The 23143-nt window shown below is 50.6% G+C and overlaps 1 protein-coding gene across 3 annotated transcripts in view; it reads right to left on the reverse strand.

The window, feature by feature from the left end:
- Positions 1 to 23143, reverse strand: part of LOC140392767 (forkhead-associated domain-containing protein 1-like) — a 279760-nt gene that overhangs the window by 137738 nt on the left and 118879 nt on the right. For all 3 annotated transcript variants that reach the window (XM_072478384.1, XM_072478383.1, XM_072478385.1), the window contains exons 21-23: positions 21600 to 21706; positions 18260 to 18419; positions 14459 to 14585 (exon numbers count right to left, since the gene is read on the reverse strand). In XM_072478384.1, coding sequence (XP_072334485.1) covers positions 14459 to 14585; positions 18260 to 18419; positions 21600 to 21706 — 394 coding nt within the window. The remainder of the gene's footprint in view (positions 1 to 14458; positions 14586 to 18259; positions 18420 to 21599; positions 21707 to 23143) is intronic.

Here is a 23143-nt window from a genome sequence, read left to right on the forward strand (position 1 = left end):
AACAACTCAACTGGTTCACTAATGTCCACTCAGGGAGGAAGACAACTTTTTATGCAACTTCAGCCTACGTCAATGTGGTTGACATTGAACCTCCCTCCAAAGTGTCCTATAGCAATCCATTCCGCTGTCACCTTCTCAGGGAAATTAGGGCCGAATAATAAATACAACCCTTGACATAGATCATAGAATTTACAGTGCAGAATTTACAGTGCAGAAGGAGGCCATTCGGCCCATCGAGTCTGCACCGGCCCTTGGAAAGAGCACCCCACTTAAGCCCACACCTCTACCCTATCCCTGTAACACAGTAACCCCACTTAACCTTTTTTTGACACTAAGGGCAATTTAGCATGGCCAATCCACCTAACCTGCCCATCGTTGGACTGTGGGAGGAAACCGGAGCACCCAGAGGAAACCCACGCACACACGGGGAGGACGTGCAGACTCCGCACAGACAGTGACCCAAGCCAGGAATCGAACCTGCGATCCTGGAGCTGTGAAGCGACGGTGCTGACCACCATGCTACCGTGCCGCCAGATTGGATTTAAAAAAAATTAGTGATCCCTCTCCCTGAAGGTGAGCAGAAACAGAGACCGATGCTCTGAAATCTGCCAATGTGGAGTTCCATTCCTGGACAAAACCTTGGTGTAAATGGTCGGCTTTTGAAGTTGATTCATCATCGGCCAGTTCCTCCCCATGTTGGGACTCTCTGAGGCACACGGTTTAACGGATACCAGTTGAACTCGAGGAAAATAAATCCCTTTATTCCTCCAATGTTTCTGCCACTTTTTCCATTGCTGCCAGCTCCTGCTGGGATAAGATTTCACAGGAACTTCCACCATGTTGTCTCTTCGGTAGGTGATCCCTCTGTCACGGGCAAGCCTGGTATCCATTTTCTAGTTGAGACATTGGGGATAACAATCCCATAAAAGAACTCCCCTCCCCCCCAAGGGTTTTACTTCAACCTCCCTAACTCAGGGGTGCTGAGGTCAATTGTTGCTCATCTCCACCCCATAATACTGGGCCAGCCAAGAATGGTTAACTCAGCACAGATTGGGGATCAAAGCAGAAGGTTAATAGATTTGGACTTGAAGCATTAAGGTATCTGCCACAAGGAATCAGCCGTAGTTTACATATGAGATGGTGGTTAACACTGGACAAATGGAGTCAATTACAATGAGGTAAATAGTTCTTCGGTCACAAACTATATTTGCATTGCAGTGCACCTTGTATTAGTCTCAAAGCGGAACAAACGACACCTACAGCCAAGAGGAGTGAACAGCTTGGACACATGTAGATAAATCTGGTAATGTGCCAGCCAATATGAAAATGTTGCAGCAGTGGGTAACGGTTCATGTGGTTAGAAACACTACCTCATTAACATGAGTTGCATCAATGTGCCACAGTAAAGATTTGTCATGAAAAGGTCATGCAGTCTCGTTTCAAAATTAATATGTCCCACTGCTCCTGTTTAAGTCAGGCAAGTCTAGGATCAACATTCACATGAGCACCACCTCCAGGAAAAATATTTTTTTCTAAAAGGGGGAGTGTAATTTTTGTGCTCCCCACGAGAGGGGGAGGAATCCCGGGGGAGGCCTGCTCAGCAGATGTAATGCGATTGACTCAGGTGCCAGAGGTCATAGGTCAAAGGTGCTAGAGTTCAAAGGCATTGATGGTGGAAGAAAGATGATCTAATTGAAGTTGATCTTCACCATTCCATTGACTTTTGCTTTTTCCTCCATAAACAGAAATATAGATCTCATTACAGAACACAGATGACATTGGTGCTATGCTCGATTGAGAAACCTGGGCAAAGGGCCAAGGAAGGACACCATCGCTCAGAAATGTGAGTGCACCATTTTAGTGCATGCAGCTGCATTCCCTGCACCAAGTCTGAGGATCCCCAGATATTGGAAAGTTGGGCCCATTATAATGGTGCCAATGTGACACTGGGGCCCACTCCTGATGAGTTGGGCAATATCGAGCTAGCAGTGCAGTCGGGATCTGGATGAGAATGCTGAAGGTGATTGGGAATTAAATATGGGATTAGGAGGAAAAGTGCTTGGGTTCAAGTAACTTACTTACTGTTTTGTTGCAGCTGACGCCAGGGCTGAAGTCTACACAGATTTGCCTGGGGGGAAACCCATTGTGAAGGGGGAACCTCAAATCGGCACAAACCCCCTATTTGCACATCCAAAGAGTCCACTTTGGGTGTGGGTAAAGGACATCTTATTTGTCCTTACCCAAAATGGGCAGGCAGTGCATTTCCAGCTGGAAATGTTGGCAAGCTTCCTGGCCGCCATATTGGGTCCTTAGTAGCCTGAGCAGCCCCTAGGAAAAGGACACTATATGGACCATAGTAAAGGCCAAGGCATGAAAGAAAACCAGAGAAGGGGAGGTTAGGTGATGCACAATTTGGATATTAAAAGCCTAATAGATCCCAAAGGAAGAAAAGGTATTCCACAGTCTTGAAGTCCTGATTCGGATCCATCTGAAGAAATAACACCCGGAAAGAATATACAGGATGCGGTGTAAATTCAGAGAATATTGTCCACTGAAGGCATCAGTGGACCTTCAAGCCTTCAGGCTTCCTTCACATTCTCTCAAGGGGAGATGGTGGCACAGTGGTAATGCCACTGAAATAGCAATCCAGAGACCTGGGCTAATGTTCTGGGGACAAGGGTTCAAATCCCACCCCTTGGCAGTTGGTAGAATTGACAAGTTGGTGTCTCCATAAAAAATAATCTGGTTCACTAACGTCCTTTAGGGAAGGGAAGCTACCATTTTTACCGGGCCTGGCCCTACATTGGTGGCACGGTAGCACAGTGGTTAGCACTGTTGCTTCACAGCTCCAGGATCCAAGGTTCGATTCCCGGCTTGGGTGACTGTCTGTGCAGAGTCTGCACGTTCTCCCCGTGTCTGCATGGGTTTCCTCTCTCAGTCCACAAAGATGTGCAGGTTAGGTGGATGGGCTATGCTAAATTGCCCTTAGTGGGGGTTACGGGGATAGGGTATATACGTGGGCTTCAGTAGGGTGCTCTTTGTAAGGGCCGGTGCAGCCTCGATGGGCCGAGCGGCCTCCTTCTGCACTGTAAATTCTATGAGTCTATGATTCACATGGCATCCCCAAAGTGCTTCAGCCAGTTAGGAACTTCTGAAATGTAGTCACTGGTGAAACGTAGGAAGCTCCCACAAACACCAATGTGATGATGTTGATGAAGGGATATTTATTGACCAGTACAGCAGGGATGTTTCCCCTGCTCTTTGTCAAAGTAGTTCCATGGGATCGTCTATGTCCACCCGAGAGCTCAATTTAATGCCTCGCCTAAGAGATGGCTTCCTCATCAGTGCAGCGCTCCCTCACTACTGCACTCGGGTGCCGACCTTGATTTTTCTGGAGTGGGACTTGAACCCACAGCCTTTAGGTTCAGGTGAGGGTGTTTGCCACTGAGCCCCAGGGGACACCTGTCCTGCTCTCTTCATTCTGTAAGAAGTGATATTTGCACCTCTAGTTTTCCATTTTACCACACAACGCAATCGTTTCTTTCCTGCTGAGTGTGGCCTGAGAGAACGAGGTGGCAATGAGAGGTTAAGGCTGTGAAAGTATTTATGGGATCCCGGAGCTACTAGGCTGAAATAGTATTTTGCACTGAGATAGTTTGGGAGTCTCTGGGAGAGGCTTCGCAAATCACAGAATAATACAGTGCAGAAGAGGCCCTTCAGGCCATCGAGTCTGCACCGACGTATGAAAACACCTGACCTGCCTCCCTATTCCCATTTGCCAGCACTTGGCCCATAGTCTTGACTGTGATGATGCGCCAAGTGCTCATCCAGGTACTTTTTAAAGTGAGGCCACCCGTCTCCACCACCCTCCCAGGCAGTGCATTCCAGACAGTCACCACCCACTGGGTAAAAACGTTTTTCCTCAAACCTTAAACCTCCTGCCCCTCACCTTGAACTTGTGACCCCCTCGTGGCTGACCCTTCAACTAAGGGGAACAGCTGCTCCCTATCCACTCTGTCCATGATACAGTGATCAAAATGAAACACATGCTGATCATAGTCTTTGGTCTTTATCTTATTCATCTTTATCGTGATTATTTTTCTATCTACACCGCCTTGTCCCTATTCCCAATGAAAAAGATGCTCAGGGTTACAATTTCCTCAATGTTGTATCTTAGTTCAGTGGCCATCCTTTACTTGCTGTGCCAATGAATATCAGGGGATTATCGGATTAGGATTATTTTGGGGTCATAACCAAACACGATCCTGAAACACCCAACATGGCACTAAATAGCTATCAGGAGCTAGAGCCCTGGCAGATTTGTTTCCTTCCGCCCTCCTCCTGGCAGATTTTTTCCCTTCTCCTCAGTCCAGGGCCCTGAGGCCAAACGGAGAATGCTGACAGTCTGAGCTCAGCTAACACAGTACAGGCCTGACGCTTTCCCGGGCCGCGGAATGATCTCGCACCGCACGGGTATCAGCCATGGCTCTGTTGACGGCGCGCTTGCTGGAGTCAGAGGATTTCAGGTTCAAGTCCCAACTCCAGAACTTGAGTACAAAAATCCAGGCCGACACACTGGCGCACTACTGAGGGAGTGCTGCACTGTCAGAGGTGCCACTTCTCTTTGTCAGATGGGCACTAAAGAACACAATTTCAAAGAGGGGTCTGCAGCGTCCAGGAAAATATTTATCCCTCAAATACTTATCTGATTATATATTTCTTTGCTGTTTGTGGAAATTTGCTGTGTGAAAACTGGCTGCCGTGTTTCCAGCATTATAACAGCGATTACTTTTCAAAAATACGCTATTGGCTGTAAATCAGCGGTGGGCAACGTGCGGCTCTGGGAGGGGGGGGGGGGCACATGAGACCCATCAGGGTACTGAGTTACAGGGATGGGGTGCAGGTTTAGGTAGGGTGCTCTTTCTAAGGGCCGGTGCAGACTCGATGGGCTGAATGGCCTTCACCTGCACTGTAAATTCTATGATGATTCTATGATATCAACCTTGTGGCTCACGGAGATAAAAGAGGGCCTGTGCAGCACGGTGGTGCAGTGGTTAGTGCTGCAACCTCACGGTGCCGAGGTCCCAGGTTCGATCCCGGCTCTGGGTCACTGTCCGTGTGAAGTTTGCACATTCTCCCCGTGTTTGTGTGGGTTTCACCCCCACAACCCAAAAATGTGCAGTTTAGGTGGATTGGTCATGCTAAATTGCCCCTTAATTGGAAAAAAAAAATAATTGGGTACTTAAAAAATTTATTTTAAAACAATTTTAAAAAAGAGGGCCACTTAAGCGGCCCACTTACTTGCCTAGGTTGCCCATCGCCACTATAAAGTGTTTCGGAACATCCTGAGCTTGCGAAAGGTGCTGTATAAATGCAGGTCACACTTTTCATGGAACTGGTTATCCCCAATCTGCCTGCTGTAGAACTCCAGAACAAAACCACTCTACGAATATTTACACACCCTCTCACTTTAAACCTCGGCAGCCGGCCCATCGGGGGAGGGAGCGAGGGTGGGAGTAGACACCGAGATCCTCGTGTCAATTTGAAGAAGAAATACGAGTCAGAAAAGTTGTCAGAGAAAGTAAATGTTTTTAAATTGCCACAAGTACTTCAAGGATATTTTTCCCCAGCGTCTTCTCAACCAAATTAAATTTTAATGAGGTCCTTAAAACACAAGAGGCAACAGCATGCTAGGAACTAGAGATTGTGAGAGAGAGAGAGAGAGAGAGAGAGGGAGAGAGGCCGGCTGCTGGAAAGACTCTGATACTGAAATGCTGATAAGTGAAAAGGGGCACAAGCATTTTGGACCTAGGCCAGGTTTATCCAACCTTGCCACATTTCCATTTTTTCCTCACTCAAGGGGCTGATGAGCAAATTTCGGAAAGATAAGGTTTGGCATGATAATTAAACAGGAATTTCAACGAAAAAAGAGCTATGAACAAAAGAAACAACTTGCTGAGAAAAAAGGAAGCACTGTCAAAGGAATAAATTGACCATCAAATATTCATAAAGATGGCCAATCGAGTGTGAGAGGGTGAGTGTGTAAATGTCTGCCACTCTCAGAGTGCTCACACGCTCACCTCAGGGTGCTCACTCGCTCACCTCAGGGTGCTCACACGCTCACCTCAGGGTGCTCACTCGCTCACCTCAGGGTGCTCACTCGCTCACCTCAGGGTGCTCACTCGCTCACCCCAGGGTGCTCCTTCACACCTCAGGGTGCTCATTCACACACCTCAGGGTGCTCATTCACTCACCTCAGGGTGCTCACTCGCTCACCTCAGGGTGCTCACTCACTCACCTCAGGGTGCTCACTCTCTCACCTCAGGGTGCTCACTCTCTCACCTCAGGGTGCTCACTCACTCACCTCAGGGTGCTCACTCATTCACCTCAGGGTGCTCACTCGCTCACCTCAGGGTGCTCACTCACTCACCTCAGGGTGCTCACTCACTCACCTCAGGGTGCTCACTCATTCACCTCAGGGTGCTCACTCATTCACCTCAGGGTGCTCACTCTCTCACCTCAGGGTGCTCACTCACTCACCTCAGGGTGCTCACTCATTCACTCACCTCAGGGTGCTCACTCACTCACCTCAGGGTGCTCACTCGCTCACCTCAGGGTGCTTACTCACTCACCTCTATCCACTGTGAGAGTGGCAGAGAGTGTGTGCTGGTGTTTTGGGGGTTACCGTGAACAAGAATCCGGAGACTGGGGGTGACGCATACACACACTCTGCCTCACATGCTCTCTCACTCTCTCTCACACGCACATGCTCTCTCACTCTCTCTCACACGCACTGTGTCACTCTCTCACACGCACTGTGTCACTCTCTCACACGCACTGTGTCACTCTCTCACACGCACTGTGTCACTCTCTCACACGCACTGTGTCACTCTCTCACACGCACTGTGTCTCCCTCCCACACACTCTGCCTCTCTCTCATCATGCACTCTGTCTCTCTCTCTCTCTCCCATGCACTCTGTCTCTCTCTCTCTCACTCACTCACGCACTCTCGGTCTCTCTTTCACACGCACTCTCGGTCTCTCTCTCTCACACACCTCTGTGCCCCCTCTCTCTCTCCCACGCACTGTGTCTCTCTCTCTCTCACACACACACTCTGTTCTGTCTCTCTCTCACACACCTCTGTGCCCCCCTCTCTCTCTCCCATGCACTCTCTCTCTCCCACACACTCTGTCTCTCTCACACACCTCTGTGCCCCCCTCTCTCTCTCCCACGCACTCTGTCTCTCTCTCTCTCTCCCACGGACTCTGTCTCTCTCTCTCACACACCTCTGTGTCCCCCTCTCTCTCTCTCTCTCTCACACCACTCTGTGTCCCCCTCTCTCTCTCCCACGCACTGTCTCTCTCACACACCTGTGTCCCCCTCTCTCTCTCCCACGCACTCTGTCTCTCTCTCTCATACACCTCTGTGTCCCCCTCTCTCTCTCCCATGCACTCTGTCTCTCTCACACATCTGTGCCCCCCTCTCTCTCTCCCACGCACTCTGTCTCTCTCTCTCACTCACCTCTGTGTCCCCCTCTCTCTCTCTCTCTCACACACCTGTGTCCCCCTCTCTCTCTCCCATGCACTCTGTCTCTCTCTCTCACTCACCTCTGTGTCCCCCTCTCTCTCTCTCTCTCACACACCTGTGTCCCCCTCTCTCTCTCCCACGCACTCTGTCTCTCTCTCTCATACACCTCTGTGTCCCCCTCTCTCTCTCCCATGCACTCTGTCTCTCTCACACATCTGTGCCCCCCTCTCTCTCTCCCACGCACTCTGTCTCTCTCTCTCACTCACCTCTGTGTCCCCCTCTCTCTCTCTCTCTCACACACCTGTGTCCCCCTCTCTCTCTCCCATGCACTCTGTCTCTCTCTCTCACTCACCTCTGTGTCCCCCTCTCTCTCTCTCTCTCACACACCTGTGTCCCCCTCTCTCTCTCCCACGCACTCTGTCTCTCTCTCTCATACACCTCTGTGTCCCCCTCTCTCTCTCTCTCTCACACCACTCTGTGTCCCCCTCTCTCTCTCCCACGCACTCTGTCTCTCTCTCTCATTCACCTCTGTGTCCCCCTCTCTCTCTCCCATGCACTCTGTCTCTCTCACACACCTGTGTCCCCCTCTCTCTCTCCCACGCACTCTGTCTCTCTCTCTCATACACCTCTGTGTCCCCCTCTCTCTCTCTCTCTCACACCACTCTGTGTCCCCCTCTCTCTCTCCCACGCACTCTGTCTCTCTCTCTCATACACCTCTGTGTCCCCCTCTCTCTCTCCCACGCACTGTCTCTCTCTCTCACACACCTGTGTCCCCCTCTCTCTCTCCCACGCACTCTGTCTCTCTCTCTCATACACCTCTGTGTCCCCCTCTCTCTCTCCCACGCACTCTCTCTCTCCCACACACTCTGTCTCTCTCACACCTCTGTGCCCCCCTCTCTCTCTCCCACGCTCTCTGTCTCTCTCTCTCACTCACCTCTGTGTCCCCCTCTCTCTCTCTCTCTCACACACCTGTGTCCCCCTCTCTCTCTCCCACGCACTCTGTCTCTCTCTCTCACACACCTCTGTGTCCCCCTCTCTCTCTCTCTCTCATTCACCTCTGTGTCCCCCTCTCTCTCTCCCATGCACTCTGTCTCTCTCACACACCTGTGTCCCCCTCTCTCTCTCCCACGCACTCTGTCTCTCTCTCTCATACACCTCTGTGTCCCCCTCTCTCTCTCTCTCTCACACCACTCTGTGTCCCCCTCTCTCTCTCCCACGCACTCTGTCTCTCTCTCTCATACACCTCTGTGTCCCCCTCTCTCTCTCCCACGCACTGTCTCTCTCTCACACACCTGTGTCCCCCTCTCTCTCTCCCACGCACTCTGTCTCTCTCTCTCATACACCTCTGTGTCCCCCTCTCTCTCTCCCACGCACTCTCTCTCTCCCACACACTCTGTCTCTCTCACACCTCTGTGCCCCCCTCTCTCTCTCCCACGCTCTCTGTCTCTCTCTCTCACTCACCTCTGTGTCCCCCTCTCTCTCTCTCTCTCACACCTCTGTGCCCCCCTCTCTCTCTCCCACGCTCTCTGTCTCTCTCTCTCACTCACCTCTGTGTCCCCCTCTCTCTCTCTCTCTCACACACCTGTGTCCCCCTCTCTCTCTCCAATGCACTCTGTCTCTCTCACACATCTGTGCCCCCCTCTCTCCCACGCACTCTGTCTCTCTCTCTCACTCACCTCTGTGTCCCCCTCTCTCTCTCTCTCTCACACACCTGTGTCCCCCTCTCTCTCTCCCATGCACTCTGTCTCTCTCTCTCACTCACCTCTGTGTCCCCCTCTCTCTCTCTCTCTCACACACCTGTGTCCCCCTCTCTCTCTCCCACGCACTCTGTCTCTCTCTCTCATACACCTCTGTGTCCCCCTCTCTCTCTCTCTCTCACACCACTCTGTGTCCCCCTCTCTCTCTCCCACGCACTCTGTCTCTCTCTCTCATTCACCTCTGTGTCCCCCTCTCTCTCTCCCATGCACTCTGTCTCTCTCACACACCTGTGTCCCCCTCTCTCTCTCCCACGCACTCTGTCTCTCTCTCTCATACACCTCTGTGTCCCCCTCTCTCTCTCTCTCTCACACCACTCTGTGTCCCCCTCTCTCTCTCCCACGCACTCTGTCTCTCTCTCTCATACACCTCTGTGTCCCCCTCTCTCTCTCCCACGCACTGTCTCTCTCTCTCACACACCTGTGTCCCCCTCTCTCTCTCCCACGCACTCTGTCTCTCTCTCTCATACACCTCTGTGTCCCCCTCTCTCTCTCCCACGCACTCTCTCTCTCCCACACACTCTGTCTCTCTCACACCTCTGTGCCCCCCTCTCTCTCTCCCACGCTCTCTGTCTCTCTCTCTCACTCACCTCTGTGTCCCCCTCTCTCTCTCTCTCTCACACACCTGTGTCCCCCTCTCTCTCTCCCACGCACTCTGTCTCTCTCTCTCACACACCTCTGTGTCCCCCTCTCTCTCTCATTCACCTCTGTGTCCCCCTCTCTCTCTCCCATGCACTCTGTCTCTCTCACACACCTGTGTCCCCCTCTCTCTCTCCCACGCACTCTGTCTCTCTCATACACCTCTGTGTCCCCCTCTCTCTCTCTCTCTCACACCACTCTGTGTCCCCCTCTCTCTCTCCCACGCACTCTGTCTCTCTCTCTCATACACCTCTGTGTCCCCCTCTCTCTCTCCCACGCACTGTCTCTCTCTCTCACACACCTGTGTCCCCCTCTCTCTCTCCCACGCACTCTGTCTCTCTCTCTCATACACCTCTGTGTCCCCCTCTCTCTCTCCCACGCACTCTCTCTCTCCCACACACTCTGTCTCTCTCACACCTCTGTGCCCCCCTCTCTCTCTCCCACGCTCTCTGTCTCTCTCTCTCACTCACCTCTGTGTCCCCCTCTCTCTCTCTCTCTCTCACACACCTGTGTCCCCCTCTCTCTCTCCCACGCACTCTGTCTCTCTCTCTCACACACCTCTGTGTCCCCCTCTCTCTCTCTCTCTCACACCACTCTGTGTCCCCCTCTCTCTCTCCCACGCACTCTGTCTCTCTCTCTCATACACCTGTGTCCCCCTCTCTCTCTCCCATGCACTCTGTCTCTCTCACACACCTGTGCCCCACGCACTCTGTCTCTCTCTCACACACACCTCTGTGCCCCCCCCTCTCTCTCCCATGCGCTCTGTCTCTCTCTCTCTCTTCCACGCACTCTGTCTCTCTCTCTCACACACAAGCACTCTATCTCTCTCTCACACACCTCTGTGCTCCCCTCTCTCACACACGCACTCTCTCTCTCTCTCACACACCTGTGTCCCCCCCTCTCTCTCCCACGCACTCTGTCTCTCTCTCACACACACCTCTGTGTCCCCCTCTCTCTCTCCCACGCACTCTGAATCTCTCTCTCCCACACCTCTGTGCCCCCTCTCTCTCTCCCACGCACTCTGTCTCTCTCTCTCTCACGCACTCTGAATCTCTCTCTCACACACCTCTGTGCCCCCTCTCTCTCCCAGGCACTCAGTCGCTCTCTCTCACGCACTCGGTCTCTCTCTCTCACACATGCACCCTGTCTCTCTCTCTCACCCACGCACTCTGTCTCTCTCTCACACACACCTCTGTGCCCCTCTCTCTCTCTCTCCCATGCACTGTCTCTCTCTCTCACACACGCACTCTGTCTCTCTCTCTCACACACGCACTCTGTCTCTCTCTCTCACACACGCACTCTGTCTCTCTCTCACACACACACCTCTGTGCCCCCCCCTCTCTCTCCCATGCGCTCTGTCTCTCTCTCTCTCTTCCACGCACTCTGTCTCTCTCTCTCACACACAAGCACTCTATCTCTCTCTCTCACACACCTCTGTGCTCCCCTCTCTCTCACACACGCACTCTCTCTCTCTCTCACGCACCTGTGTCCCCCCCTCTCTCTCCCACGCACTCTGTCGCTCTCTCACACACACCTCTGTGTCCCCCTCTCTCTCTCCCACGCACTCTGAATCTCTCTCTCACACACCTCTGTGCCCCATCTCTCTCTCCCACGCACTCTGTCTCTCTCTCTCTCTCTCACGCACTCTGAATCTCTCTCTCACACACCTCTGTGCCCCCTCTCTCTCCCAGGCACTCAGTCGCTCTCTCTCACGCACTCGGTCTCTCTCTCTCACACACGCACCCTGTCTCTCTCTCTCACCCACGCACTCTGTCTCTCTCTCACACACACCTCTGTGCCCCTCTCTCTCTCTCTCCCATGCACTGTCTCTCTCACACACGCACTCTGTCTCTCTCTCTCACACATGCACTGTCTCTCTCTCTCACACACGCACTCTGTCTCTCTCTCTCTCACACACACACCTCTGTGCCCCCCCTCACTCTCCCATGCACTCTGTCTCGCTCTCTCTTCCATGCACTCTGTCTCTCTCTCTCACACACCTGTGTCCCCCTCTCTCTCCCACGCACTCAGTCTCTCTCTCACACACACCTCTGTGCCCCCCTTCTCTCCCATGCGCTCTGTCTCTCTCTCTCTTCCACGCACTCTGTCTCTCTCTCTCCCTCTCTCCCACGCACTCTGTCTCTCTCACACACCTCTGTGCCCCCCTCTCTCTCACCCACGCACTCTGTCTCTCTCTCTCTCTCTCCCACGCACTGTGTCTCTCTCTCTCACACACACACTCTGTTCTGTCTCTCTCTCACACACCTCTGTGCCCCCCTCTCTCTCTCCCATGCACTCTGTCTCTCTCTCTCTCACACACGCACTCTCGGTCTCTCTCTCACACGCACTCTCGGTCTCTCTCTCACACGCACTCTCGGTCTCTCTCTCACACACCTCTGTGCCCCCCCCCCCCCCCCCCCCTCTCCCATGCACTCTGTCTCTCTCTCGCTCCCATGTGATAAATACCATCCTGGCACAGTCGGGGGCACTCTGCTGAGGTTAATTCAAGTTGAGGGGTTTCATGGGCTCAGAATAGAGGGAACTACTTTACTCTGTTATGTGTTGGGTACTCTGCTACACAGGCGAACCAACACGGTTGCGAATGGTACAACTCAGTTTTATTACTAACACATATTTACAGTGGTAAACTGGTTACTGAGGTTCGATCATAACCCTTGAACCTGTGGACCTATTCTTAACACTATCTTGGAGTGGCACTCAGCACATGGTGGATGTCTGAGTGGTTGGCTGTGAGCTCTGTGCCCTGAGCTGTCTCCTGCTCGAATGCGCGGGAAGTGTCGTGTTCCCTGTTTTGTAGTGTGTATGCTCTTGCCTGTGATTGGTTGTGGTGTTGTGTGTGTTGATTGGTCCGTTGATCTGTCCATCAGTATGTATGTATGTATGTACCATGATGTTTACCTGAATATCATGACACTCTGTACCTGAGTAGTGTCACACTGTGCGTCTGCTGCTCAATGCCAAAACAAATGTAATGTATTTTTCACCCCCAACACCAACAGTCATTCACTTGATGCGCAAAAAATACCTCACAAAACAAAATAATGTTTTCCTAAAGAGAATACACATTCAGTATCAGACAGTTTTCACAATACACAAAGGCAATTAAGAAAACCAATCTTGTTCTGTGAATCTGGAGTCAAATGCAGTCCAGACCAGATAAGGATGGCCGATTTCCTTCCTGATAGGACATCAGTTAACCAGATGGGTTTTTACAACAATCAATGATAGTTTCATGATTACCATGACTGAGACTAGCTTTCACTTCCAGATTTAGTAATTGAATTTAAATTCCACCAGCTGCTGCGGAGGAATTTGGACCCATATCCCACCGAGCTTTTGACTGGGCCTTTGAATTATTTGCCGAGTGACATTACCACTACGCCACTATCTCCCTTATCTATTTGTCCCCTCGCTGCACCGAGCTTGCACGGTCAATTATTGGACGTCTCATGCATGAGAAACATTTTATATTTGCTGCAAGGTCATTGGGTATATGAGGAATGGGGAATTTGCTGCTAATTCTGTGTCAGGCTTGTGGTGATAGGAGCAATATCATAGATGGATGGCGTGCGACCTCCAACCAGTAGGTGGCGGTGCAGGCACACCATGCGGTCTCCAAACCGTAGTCATGTGACCAGGGTCTGCTACATAAGTGGAGGCACATCCGGCCATCGTCAGAAGATGAATAGAGGAGATGGTAGTAAGACATACAGGTGAACAGTCGTGCTAGGTGCAGTTCCAGAGGAGTAACAGATCGCTATCTTACCACGTGTGATTCAATAAAGATCCTGGTGTGGACAAGTTTATGTGTTTGGTGGATTCCTTAGCAAGGCATATAAGACCAATCACAACAAGTGCACCTTCAAAGTCACAAGGCCGTAGGTTCAAATCTTACTCCCGAGGATTGAGCACAAAGATCCAGACTCGCACTCCAGCGCAGCACTGAGGGACCCTGCACTGTAGGAAGTGCTGCCTCGCAGGTGAGATGTTAAAAGATCCTCTGGCCCTACTTTGAAGAAAAGCAGGGGAATTCTCCCCCAGTGTCCTGGTCAATATCTTAAACAACATCACAAATAATATTTATCTGGTTTGTGGGATTTTGAACTGACTTACATTTCCCACATTACATCACACTTGACTTAAGGCATGAGCCCACTGGGAATGGTTTTAAAGGCACTGGCACTCCTCACCAACATACATTACACCTCATAAGTCGGGACAGGCTTTTCAACCACAGAGGGCATCACAGTGGAACCTAATTTTATCCTCTCCCCATGTTCCAGCAAGCAGTCACCAGAAAGCGACAGGAATCCCGGCTAATATCCTCTACCTAGCTCAGGGACGACTGGATCTCAGCTGCCACTGTTTGGGACAGCTAACACAGAGGCCTTTCAGGCGGATAACGCGTTTACCTCTCGATCCATGGGTGAACAAACCCTATTGGTAACGACTGGTTTGGATTAACAGCGAGAAGGCAAATGGCTTCCCAATGAGCACAGAGCAGACCCAAACAATACCTCGTGGTGCACGGAGAGCTGGTTCTGCTGGCTCTCTCGTTCACTGAGTTCGTGCTGTAGTTTCTCGCACTGCATCGCCTTCTCCTTCCTTGCCACTTTCTGATGATCCAGCTTCTCCTTACAGGACCTGAAAATGATGGTGAAATGCGGAGAAATAAGAAAGCTGAACAGAAGGATTAGGGAACTGAAACATGGCTCAGGGCAGTGACGAGTGTCTGTATTGGGGTATGTTAAACACCACGACTATATAGGACAGGTTAGCTAGACAAGCGGGGCTCTTCCTGTCTGTCCTTTCTGAATGCTGGTACAAGGAGCCTAAATATATCGACTCACACTGGTATCCAATCCCTCTGAAATCCTAAACTTTCTTCAGAAATAAGGAGCTCCTGAAATAATATTGGGCAACAATGTGAGAGAGCTTTGTTAGGAAAATAAATGTAGTTTAAGGGTTGATTATTGTATTGGTAAACATCAGAAATAAGGTACAGTTTTAGGTGGGTTTACTTTAATGTTTCTGTGTCTGGAAGTGACATGTTTGTATGTCATGATGTCATTCACCTGAGGAAGGAGCAGCGCTCCGAAAGCTAGTGACATCGAAACAAACCTGTTGGACTTTAACCTGGTGTTGTAAGACTTCGTACCATGTTTGTATGTGTGGAGGGTGGTTAAGTTTCAATTGGGATTCTATTGTGATAGAGAGAGCTACAGCAGGAAGAATAAGTATAGTTGCTTAGCAACTAGAGGCCCTTGTAGAAAAAAAGCTTCCCTTTGTTCTTTATTTTTAGCTGGAAACTATAGCAGTTGGTGACACACAGCTAGAAAGAGAACATCCCTCTCAGCTTTGCTAGAAGAAAAGCCATACAATGGAGCAATGGTTCAGAAAGCCAGTGCCAGAAATCTACTTAAGGAAACTAGAGCAATGAAGAGGAGTTTCCAGGAAGCCTGACATTAAAGGCATAAAGAGGAACTGGGAGCAGAACAGGATACTGTCCATTTCAATTTACAGAACTATAAAGGATATGACTCGTGAGAAGTCAGAAAGCTATCTGAAGTAGTTCTAATGTTTGTGATATCTTACTACAGTTAGTGAAACGTTAATTGAAATTTTTGGAGAGCAATTAGTGGCTGAATATCGGAATTGGTGTCGGTAAAAGCAGTCAAGACAAAAGAGTTTAGAAACTCTCACATGATAATCATCTGGGGGCATTCTGAGGAGAAATCTACAGACACTAACTTGGGTTCAAGGTGGAGTGTGTATTTGACCATAACCAATCTGTGCGTTTTAAAAAGGGACTTTGTGTGCTAGTGAGACCATTGTAGCTTCACTGTGTCATCCGTATTAATCCTAAAACCTGTGTGCAATGGTTAACCTAAGAAGAAAGTAAAGGAGTATTATATTATAGTCCATTTTTCCACGTTTAATGCATTTTTTTTGTTGTTAAAACTAATTAGCGGTCCTGTGACACTGTTCCTCCACGTTTGATTTTTTTTAAAGTTAGTTTTTTGAGCTAGGATTCCTTTCTGTGATCCCCCGTCCAGTTATTTCAACTAGGATTGTAACAACTTCAGAAATGAATAATAGCAGACAGTGTAACAATCACTCTCCAATTGATGCTTGGAGATGGGGGAGGCGGTGGCATAGTGGTCTTGTCACTCGACTAATAATCCAGGGTAAGGTTCTGGGGACCCAGGTTCGAATCCCACCATGGCAGATGGTGTAAAATCTGGATTTAAGAGTCTACTGACGACCATGAAACCATTGTCAATTGTTGTGAGAATCCACCAAGTTCACTCATGTCCCTTTAGCGAAAGAAATCTTCCCTGGTCTGGCCTACACCTGAAATGGCCTAGCAATTGTAGGGCAATTAAGGATGGGCATTAAATAGGAGCAGCACGGTGGCACAGTGGTTAGCACTGCTGCCTCACGCCAATGGGGTCCCAGGTTCGATCCCGGCTCTGGGTCACTGTCCGTGTGGTGTTTGAACATTCTCCCCGTGTCTGCATGGGTTTCGCCCCCACAACCCAAAGCTGTGCGGGGTAGATGGATTGGCCACTCTAAATTGCCCCTTAATTGGAAAAAAATAATTGGGTACTCGAAATTTATTTTTAAAAGCGATGGGCAATAAACCCTGGCCTGGCCTGTGATGCCCACATCCGATGAATGAAGAGAGAAAAAAAGTGTAACAATCTCCAAGGGAGACTGGGAGATGGTGCAATATTCATTCTTTGATTAATTTTGGGAGATAATGTAACAGGATAACTCCAAGGAAATCATTAAATTAAAAGCAATATCTGGAACACCGCACAGCTCCTCTCTGCTTACTGAATGAATATCAAGGAATGTGAAGCTGCCTCGTTTCAGCCTTAGGCTCATCTGTGAAATTGTGACATGATGTCAAGCACCAGCAGATCACCCACGAAGGTGCCCACGGTGAGTCGGATATATATTATATGTAACATGTTATATGTAACAGAGGGTTACATCCTGGAATGGACAATGTATTATTCAGTTGCTAGGCAGGGCTGAATAGAGTCTGGCTGTTCCCTAAAGGCCAGTGCCTGGATGGCTTCACAGCCCCCATTCTAAATCAATCAGAGAATAATTATACATCCTTGAAGCTCCTTCTTGTTGGCTCTTTCCCCAAGATCAGAGGACTATATATATATGTTAAACATAACCTTGCACCTTTTTTCAAATTGCCGGGTAAGACTGTTAACTTTTGCCAATTTGTTCCCCAGTTTGCATCGTTTCAATGCTCTGTTACCAACAGCTCAATCTCGCCTTTGCACACATTTAGCCCAGCCAAATGATCAGCTGAATCATCCCAGTCACACATTCAATATGCGCCGAGAAACCGTAGTGAAGCTATCAGCATTAAAGGCAGCATGAAAGCTCCCTGATTGCCTGGAGGCTAAAGACACTGTCCTGCATACAGTGCATGTCCCAGGTAGAACTTAACTGAACTCACCTGGGTAATGGTCACCATAGCAGCACTCACCCTCTGTGCGATTCCCTCCATCAACTTGCCCAAGGCTGCAGGGACCTGGCCTGATTGGACCAAGAACCAGATGACCGTATTCACATTTTCAGAAGAGGTCTCTGGATTCACCCTGGCTGCATTTTTCCCGACGTAGCCCAAGGGTATTGAGGCAAACCCAGATGCCCTCTAATGCTGCTGCAGATTTGGGGTCACTGGACTAGTAATCCAGGGACCCAGGGCAAGATCTGGGGGCCTGAGTTCAAATCGTACCTTGGCAGATGGTGAAATTGGAATTCAACAAAAACCTGTAATTAAAAGTCTAACGATACCCACAAAACATTTGCCGATAGTCATAAAAAACTACCTGGTCCATTAATGCCCTTTAGGGAAGGAAATCTGCCATCCTTACCCGGTCTGGCCTGCATGTGACTCCAGACCCACAGCAAAGTGGTTGACTCTCAGATGCTGACTCTGAAATGGAGGGCAGTTAAGCATGGGCAATAAATGCTGGTCCAGCCAGCAACACGCACATCCCATGAAATGAATGAATTTAAAAAAAAGATTAATGGAGATATTATAATTGGAGATGGAAACTGGGACCTCCCTTGGCCCCAATGCCAGACAAACTAAGCCATATAGAACAAGCACAATTTTCAGTCTCTTGCCACCTTCCAAATGAATGGGGACACAAAGCTGGTCAAGCCCACTCACTCGAGGTTACGCAGTCTTTCTCCGCCACCATGTGAAGGAGATGCCAAAGCTGACACCAGCAACAAAGCAGAGTGTACCGTCAATCTCCTTCTATTGGATGCTTGCATACCTCAGCTCTGCGTTTTTGCTTTGGAGTTCTTCGCTCTTTATGTCCACCAGCTGGGACATCTTGACCAGCTGTTGCTGCAGAGTGTTCAGCTCCAGCGCCTGACACTTCACCATCGCTCTGTTCTGCTCGAGCGCCATTTTCTGCTTCTCACTGAGCTCGCCTGTGAACGAACACAAGTTATTGAGCTGATCTTATGGAGTCAAATTTGGAGGGGAAAAAACGTTAATGTGAAATCTTTTGCCAGATTAGACCGTTACAATGCGTACTCAGTGCCAGCCTTGGCACCCTCACCCTGGAGTCAGGGAGCTTTTGGTTCAAGTCCCACTTTGGAGGTACCAGTCCCAAATCCACTTCCTTGCAGTACTGAGGGAGTGCTGTACTGTCAAGAGGTGCTGAGGTTTGATGAGGGTTAAACAGAGGCACTGTTAGGGAGGTGCTGCACTGGCAGAAGTGCCGACTTTCAGGTGCCCATTAAACCGAGGCCCCGTCCGCCCTGTCAGGTTGGCATAAAATATCCTGTGGCATGATTTTGAGGCCGAGCAGGTGAGTTCTCTCCAGTACCCTGACCAATTCCTCAGCCCACGCCACCAAAACAGATCATCTGGCCATAATTACATCCCTATTTGAGCGACCTGACTGTGGGCATTTTGGTTAAATCTTTCATAGGAGCCGTATTCATGGGAAGGACGCAGATGAAGAAAAAAAACATTGAAAGAAAATAAGTTCTTATATACAAATAGTCTGAATACCCCGCAGTCTGATAGCCAGTTCATACACAACAGTGTAGGTGTTGGATCCTGTGTCCTGCCTGCAGGCTATGTTTACAGTGACTCATACACTGCGATCAGATTGATTTGTGCCACAGTATTAATGGATGTCTCAGATGCTTGCTCTGCATCTTCTCAAGACATAATCCACGTCACCATATAGCCATGGTAAATATGAATTTAAGCAGAGCAAGGGCCTGGAGTCAAACTCGGTGTTGAAATCAGCATTGGGGCTAAGGAGGGGGGACCCACTGGGATTTGATAGTCAGACTTTAACTCTTTTATTTATGGTCAAGATAAGGTTTAGATTATAAAGACTGCAAATCCTGAAATAGAAACAACATTTTGGGGAAATACGCAGATTTGCCAACAGCTAGAATGAGAGAGAAAGCAGAACAAGAAGAGAAAAAGCAGAAAAGAGAAGCAAAATACAACTGGAGGGAGAGGAAGAGGGAGCGAGAGAGAGAGAGAGGGACAGGGAAAGAGAGCGAGAGAGACAGGGGGAGAGAGAGAGACAGGGAGAGAGCGAGAGAGACAGGGGGAGAGAGAGAGAGAGACAGGGAGAGAGAGAGAGACAGGGAGAAAGCGAGAGACAGAAGAGAGACAGAGAGAAAGAGAACGAGAGAGACAGGGAGAGAGATGGGAGAGAGAGACAGACAGACAGACAGGGAGAGAGAGACAGAGAGAGAGAGACATAGAGAGAGAGAGACAGAGAAGCAGAGGGACAGAGAGGCAGAGGGACAGAGAAGGAGATGGACAGAGAGGGAGAGGGACAGAGAGGGAGAGGGACAGAGAGGGAGAGGGACAGAGAGCGAGAGATAAAGAGACTGGGAGAGAGAGAGTGACGGGGAAAGACCGAGGGAGAGAGAGCGAGGCCGAGGGAGAGAGAGCGAGACCGAGGGAGAGAGAGCGAGACCGAGGGAGAGAGAGCGAGACAGAGGGCGAGACAGAGGTAGAGAGAGCGAGACAGAGGGAGAGAGCGATATAGAGGGAGAGAGAGAGCAAGACAGGGAGAGAGAGAGAGACGGGGAAAGGGAGAGAAGGGAAGAGAGAGACGGAAAAAGAGAGAGACGGAAAAAGAGGGAGACGGAAAGAGAGAGACGGGAAGAGAGAAAGACTGAGAGCGAGAGACGGGGAAAGAGAGATGGGGAAAGAGAGACGGGGAGAGAGAGAGAGAGACAGGAGAGAGAGATACAGGAGAGAGAAGAGACAGGAGAGAGAGCGAGGGAGAGGTAGGGGAGAGAGAGACAAGGAGAGCAAGAGGGAGAGAGAGAGGAGAGAGACACAGGGGAGAAAGAGAAACAGGGAGAGAGGAAGAGAGCGAGAGAGAGAGAGAGAGAGAGAGACAGAAAGAGAGGGAGAGAGCGAGATTGTCCCTTTAAGGCCAACACAGTAGAGTAAGGGTAACACAGCCTGTGCAACATTTATTCTGCTGTGTTGCCCTTAAAGGGACAATCACCACAGAGACAGAGGGAAAGAAAGAGAGAGAGGGGGGAAAGAAAGTGAGAAAAAGAGAGATATAGAGAGAAAGAGAAGGAAAGAGAGACAGAGAGAAAGAGAGAGAGAGAGAGAAAGGAGAAAGACAGACAAAGAGCAAGACAGGCAGAGAAAAGGAAGAGAGACAGAGAATAAGGGAGAGGCAGAGAGAAAGAGACAGAGAAAGAGAGGGGGGAGAGAAAAATGGAGGGGGAGAGAGAAAGAGAGAGACAGAAAGAAAGAAAGAGAGACATGATCAAGGAGAGCTCTTTTTCAATTCTTCCTCTATGAAATTTTAACCATAGTTAATGGTGAGCCTCAGTATGTTGAGGTTGGGGGATTGAACAATGGTAATTGATGTGTTGGGTGCTCTGGATCCGTGGAACACATACAGGCCACCAACACTTAAAATAGTGCAACACTATTTTATTCAGTTAGAAACTGTTGAACATACTTTCACTGTGGGTCAACACGATGTTAGATTAAACTAAAGACCTATGCCTGTCCGAACCAGTCTATGCACTCAGCACATGGTGAGGATCTGTGCTGTAAGCTGTAAGCTCTGTCCTTGTAGGAGGCTGCATCCCGAATGAGCGGGAACTCTGATGCCCCCTGTCTTTATAGTGAGTGTGCTCTAACTGGTGATTGGCTGCGGTGTTGTGTGTGTTGATTGGTCTTGCTGTGTGTCCATCAGTGTGTGTTTCTGCACCATGATATACTGGAGTATATTATGACAGTAATGTCACAAAGGTATGATTAGACTATCTCTTACTGGAGATGGTCATTGCCTGGCACCTCCTTGTGTGGCACAAACATTATTTGCAAAAGGAAAACATTGCAGATGCTGGAAATCTGAAGTATGATTTGCATTGTTTTAAGCCTGAGCAAGAACTGGCCGGTCAGGCTGTGAATGGCTGGGTGAGTCACAGTGCCTGGCTCAAGGGGCCGAATGGCCAACTTGAGTCCCAATGACTGTTCCTATGAGGGTAGCCAGAGAGGGGCGATGTCAAACGGCCTTCCAACATACAGTCGATATAGCACAGAAGGAGGCAATATTCAAACAGCCAGTGGAACCATTCTCAGCAATGGTAACCTACCTGCCAGGTCTGACATCCTGGCATTCGCTCCAGCCAGATCTCGTCTCAATCCAATGATAACATCTTGCTGTGCCAGGACTTGTATCCGGGTCTCTGCAAATTCCTTCCTGTGTGACCCAAGGGTAGAAACCTTAGATTAAAACCTAAATGGAAGCATATGATCCAAGTATCACATAGAAACTGAGCTCAATTCAAATAAAAATGATCCTGAGGCATCATTAATGTAGGGCTGAAAAGGAAAATCCAAAGTTTGCATCTCCAAAACATGTTTACTGCCGACTACACAAACTCTGAGCCGGCACCAGTAAGTCTAGTAGCACCACCTGTAGAGATGATTATTTCTCCATTGTGCAAACAGACATCGCCATTGGCGTCAATACTGAAGGTTGGACAGCTGATGGCCCAGCTCGCTCGCCCCCCCCCCCCCCCACACACACACCCCAGCCCACCCCCCACACAATCACAGCCCAGCCCAGCCCACCCCCCCCTACACACACACACACACACACACACACAGCCCAGCCCACCCCCCACACAATCACAGCCCAGCCCCCCCCCCCCACACACACACACACACACACACACACACACAGCCCAGCTCGCCCCACACCCCACACACTCACAGCCCAGCCCAACCCCCCCACCCACACACACAGCCCAGCCCACTCCCCACACACTCACAGCCCAGCCCCCCCCCCCACACACACACAGCCCAGCTCGCCCCACACCCCACATACTCTCAGCCCAGCCCAACCCCCCCACCCACACACACAGCCCAGCCCACTCCCCACACACTCACAGCCCAGCACCCCCCCCCCCCCCACACACACACACACACACAGCCCAGCTCGCCCCACACCCCACACACTCACAGCCCAGCCCAACCCCCCCACCCACACACACAGCCCAGCCCACTCCCCACACACTCACAGCCCAGCCCCCCCCCCCACACACACACACACACAGCCCAGCTCGCCCCACACCCCACACACTCTCAGCCCAGCCCAACCCCCCCACCCACACACACAGCCCAGCCCACTCCCCACACACTCACAGCCCAGCACCCCCCCCCCCACACACACACACACACACAGCCTAACTCGCCCCACACCCCACACACTCTCAGCCCAGCCCAACCCCCCCCCACCCACACACACAGCCCAGCCCACTCCCCACACACTCACAGCCCAGCCCCCCCCCCCCACACACACACAGCCCAGCTCGCCCCACTCCCCACACACTCACAGCCCAGCCCCCCCCCACCCACACACACACACACACACACAGCCCAGCTCGCCCCCCCCACACACTCACAGCCCAGCCCCCCCACACACTCACATCCCAGCCCCCCCCCCCACCCCCCCAGCCCAGCTCGCCCCACCCCCCCACACACTCACAGCCCAGCCCCCCCCCACCCCCCCCACACACACACAGCCCAGCCCCCCCCACCCCACACACAGCCCAGCCCCCCCCACCCCCCCCCACACACACACAGAGCCCAGCCCCCCCCACCCCCCCCACACACACAGCCCAGCTCGCCCCAC

Source organism: Scyliorhinus torazame, chromosome 16 (assembly GCF_047496885.1).
Source record: "Scyliorhinus torazame isolate Kashiwa2021f chromosome 16, sScyTor2.1, whole genome shotgun sequence".
Classification (NCBI taxonomy): domain Eukaryota; kingdom Metazoa; phylum Chordata; class Chondrichthyes; order Carcharhiniformes; family Scyliorhinidae; genus Scyliorhinus; species Scyliorhinus torazame.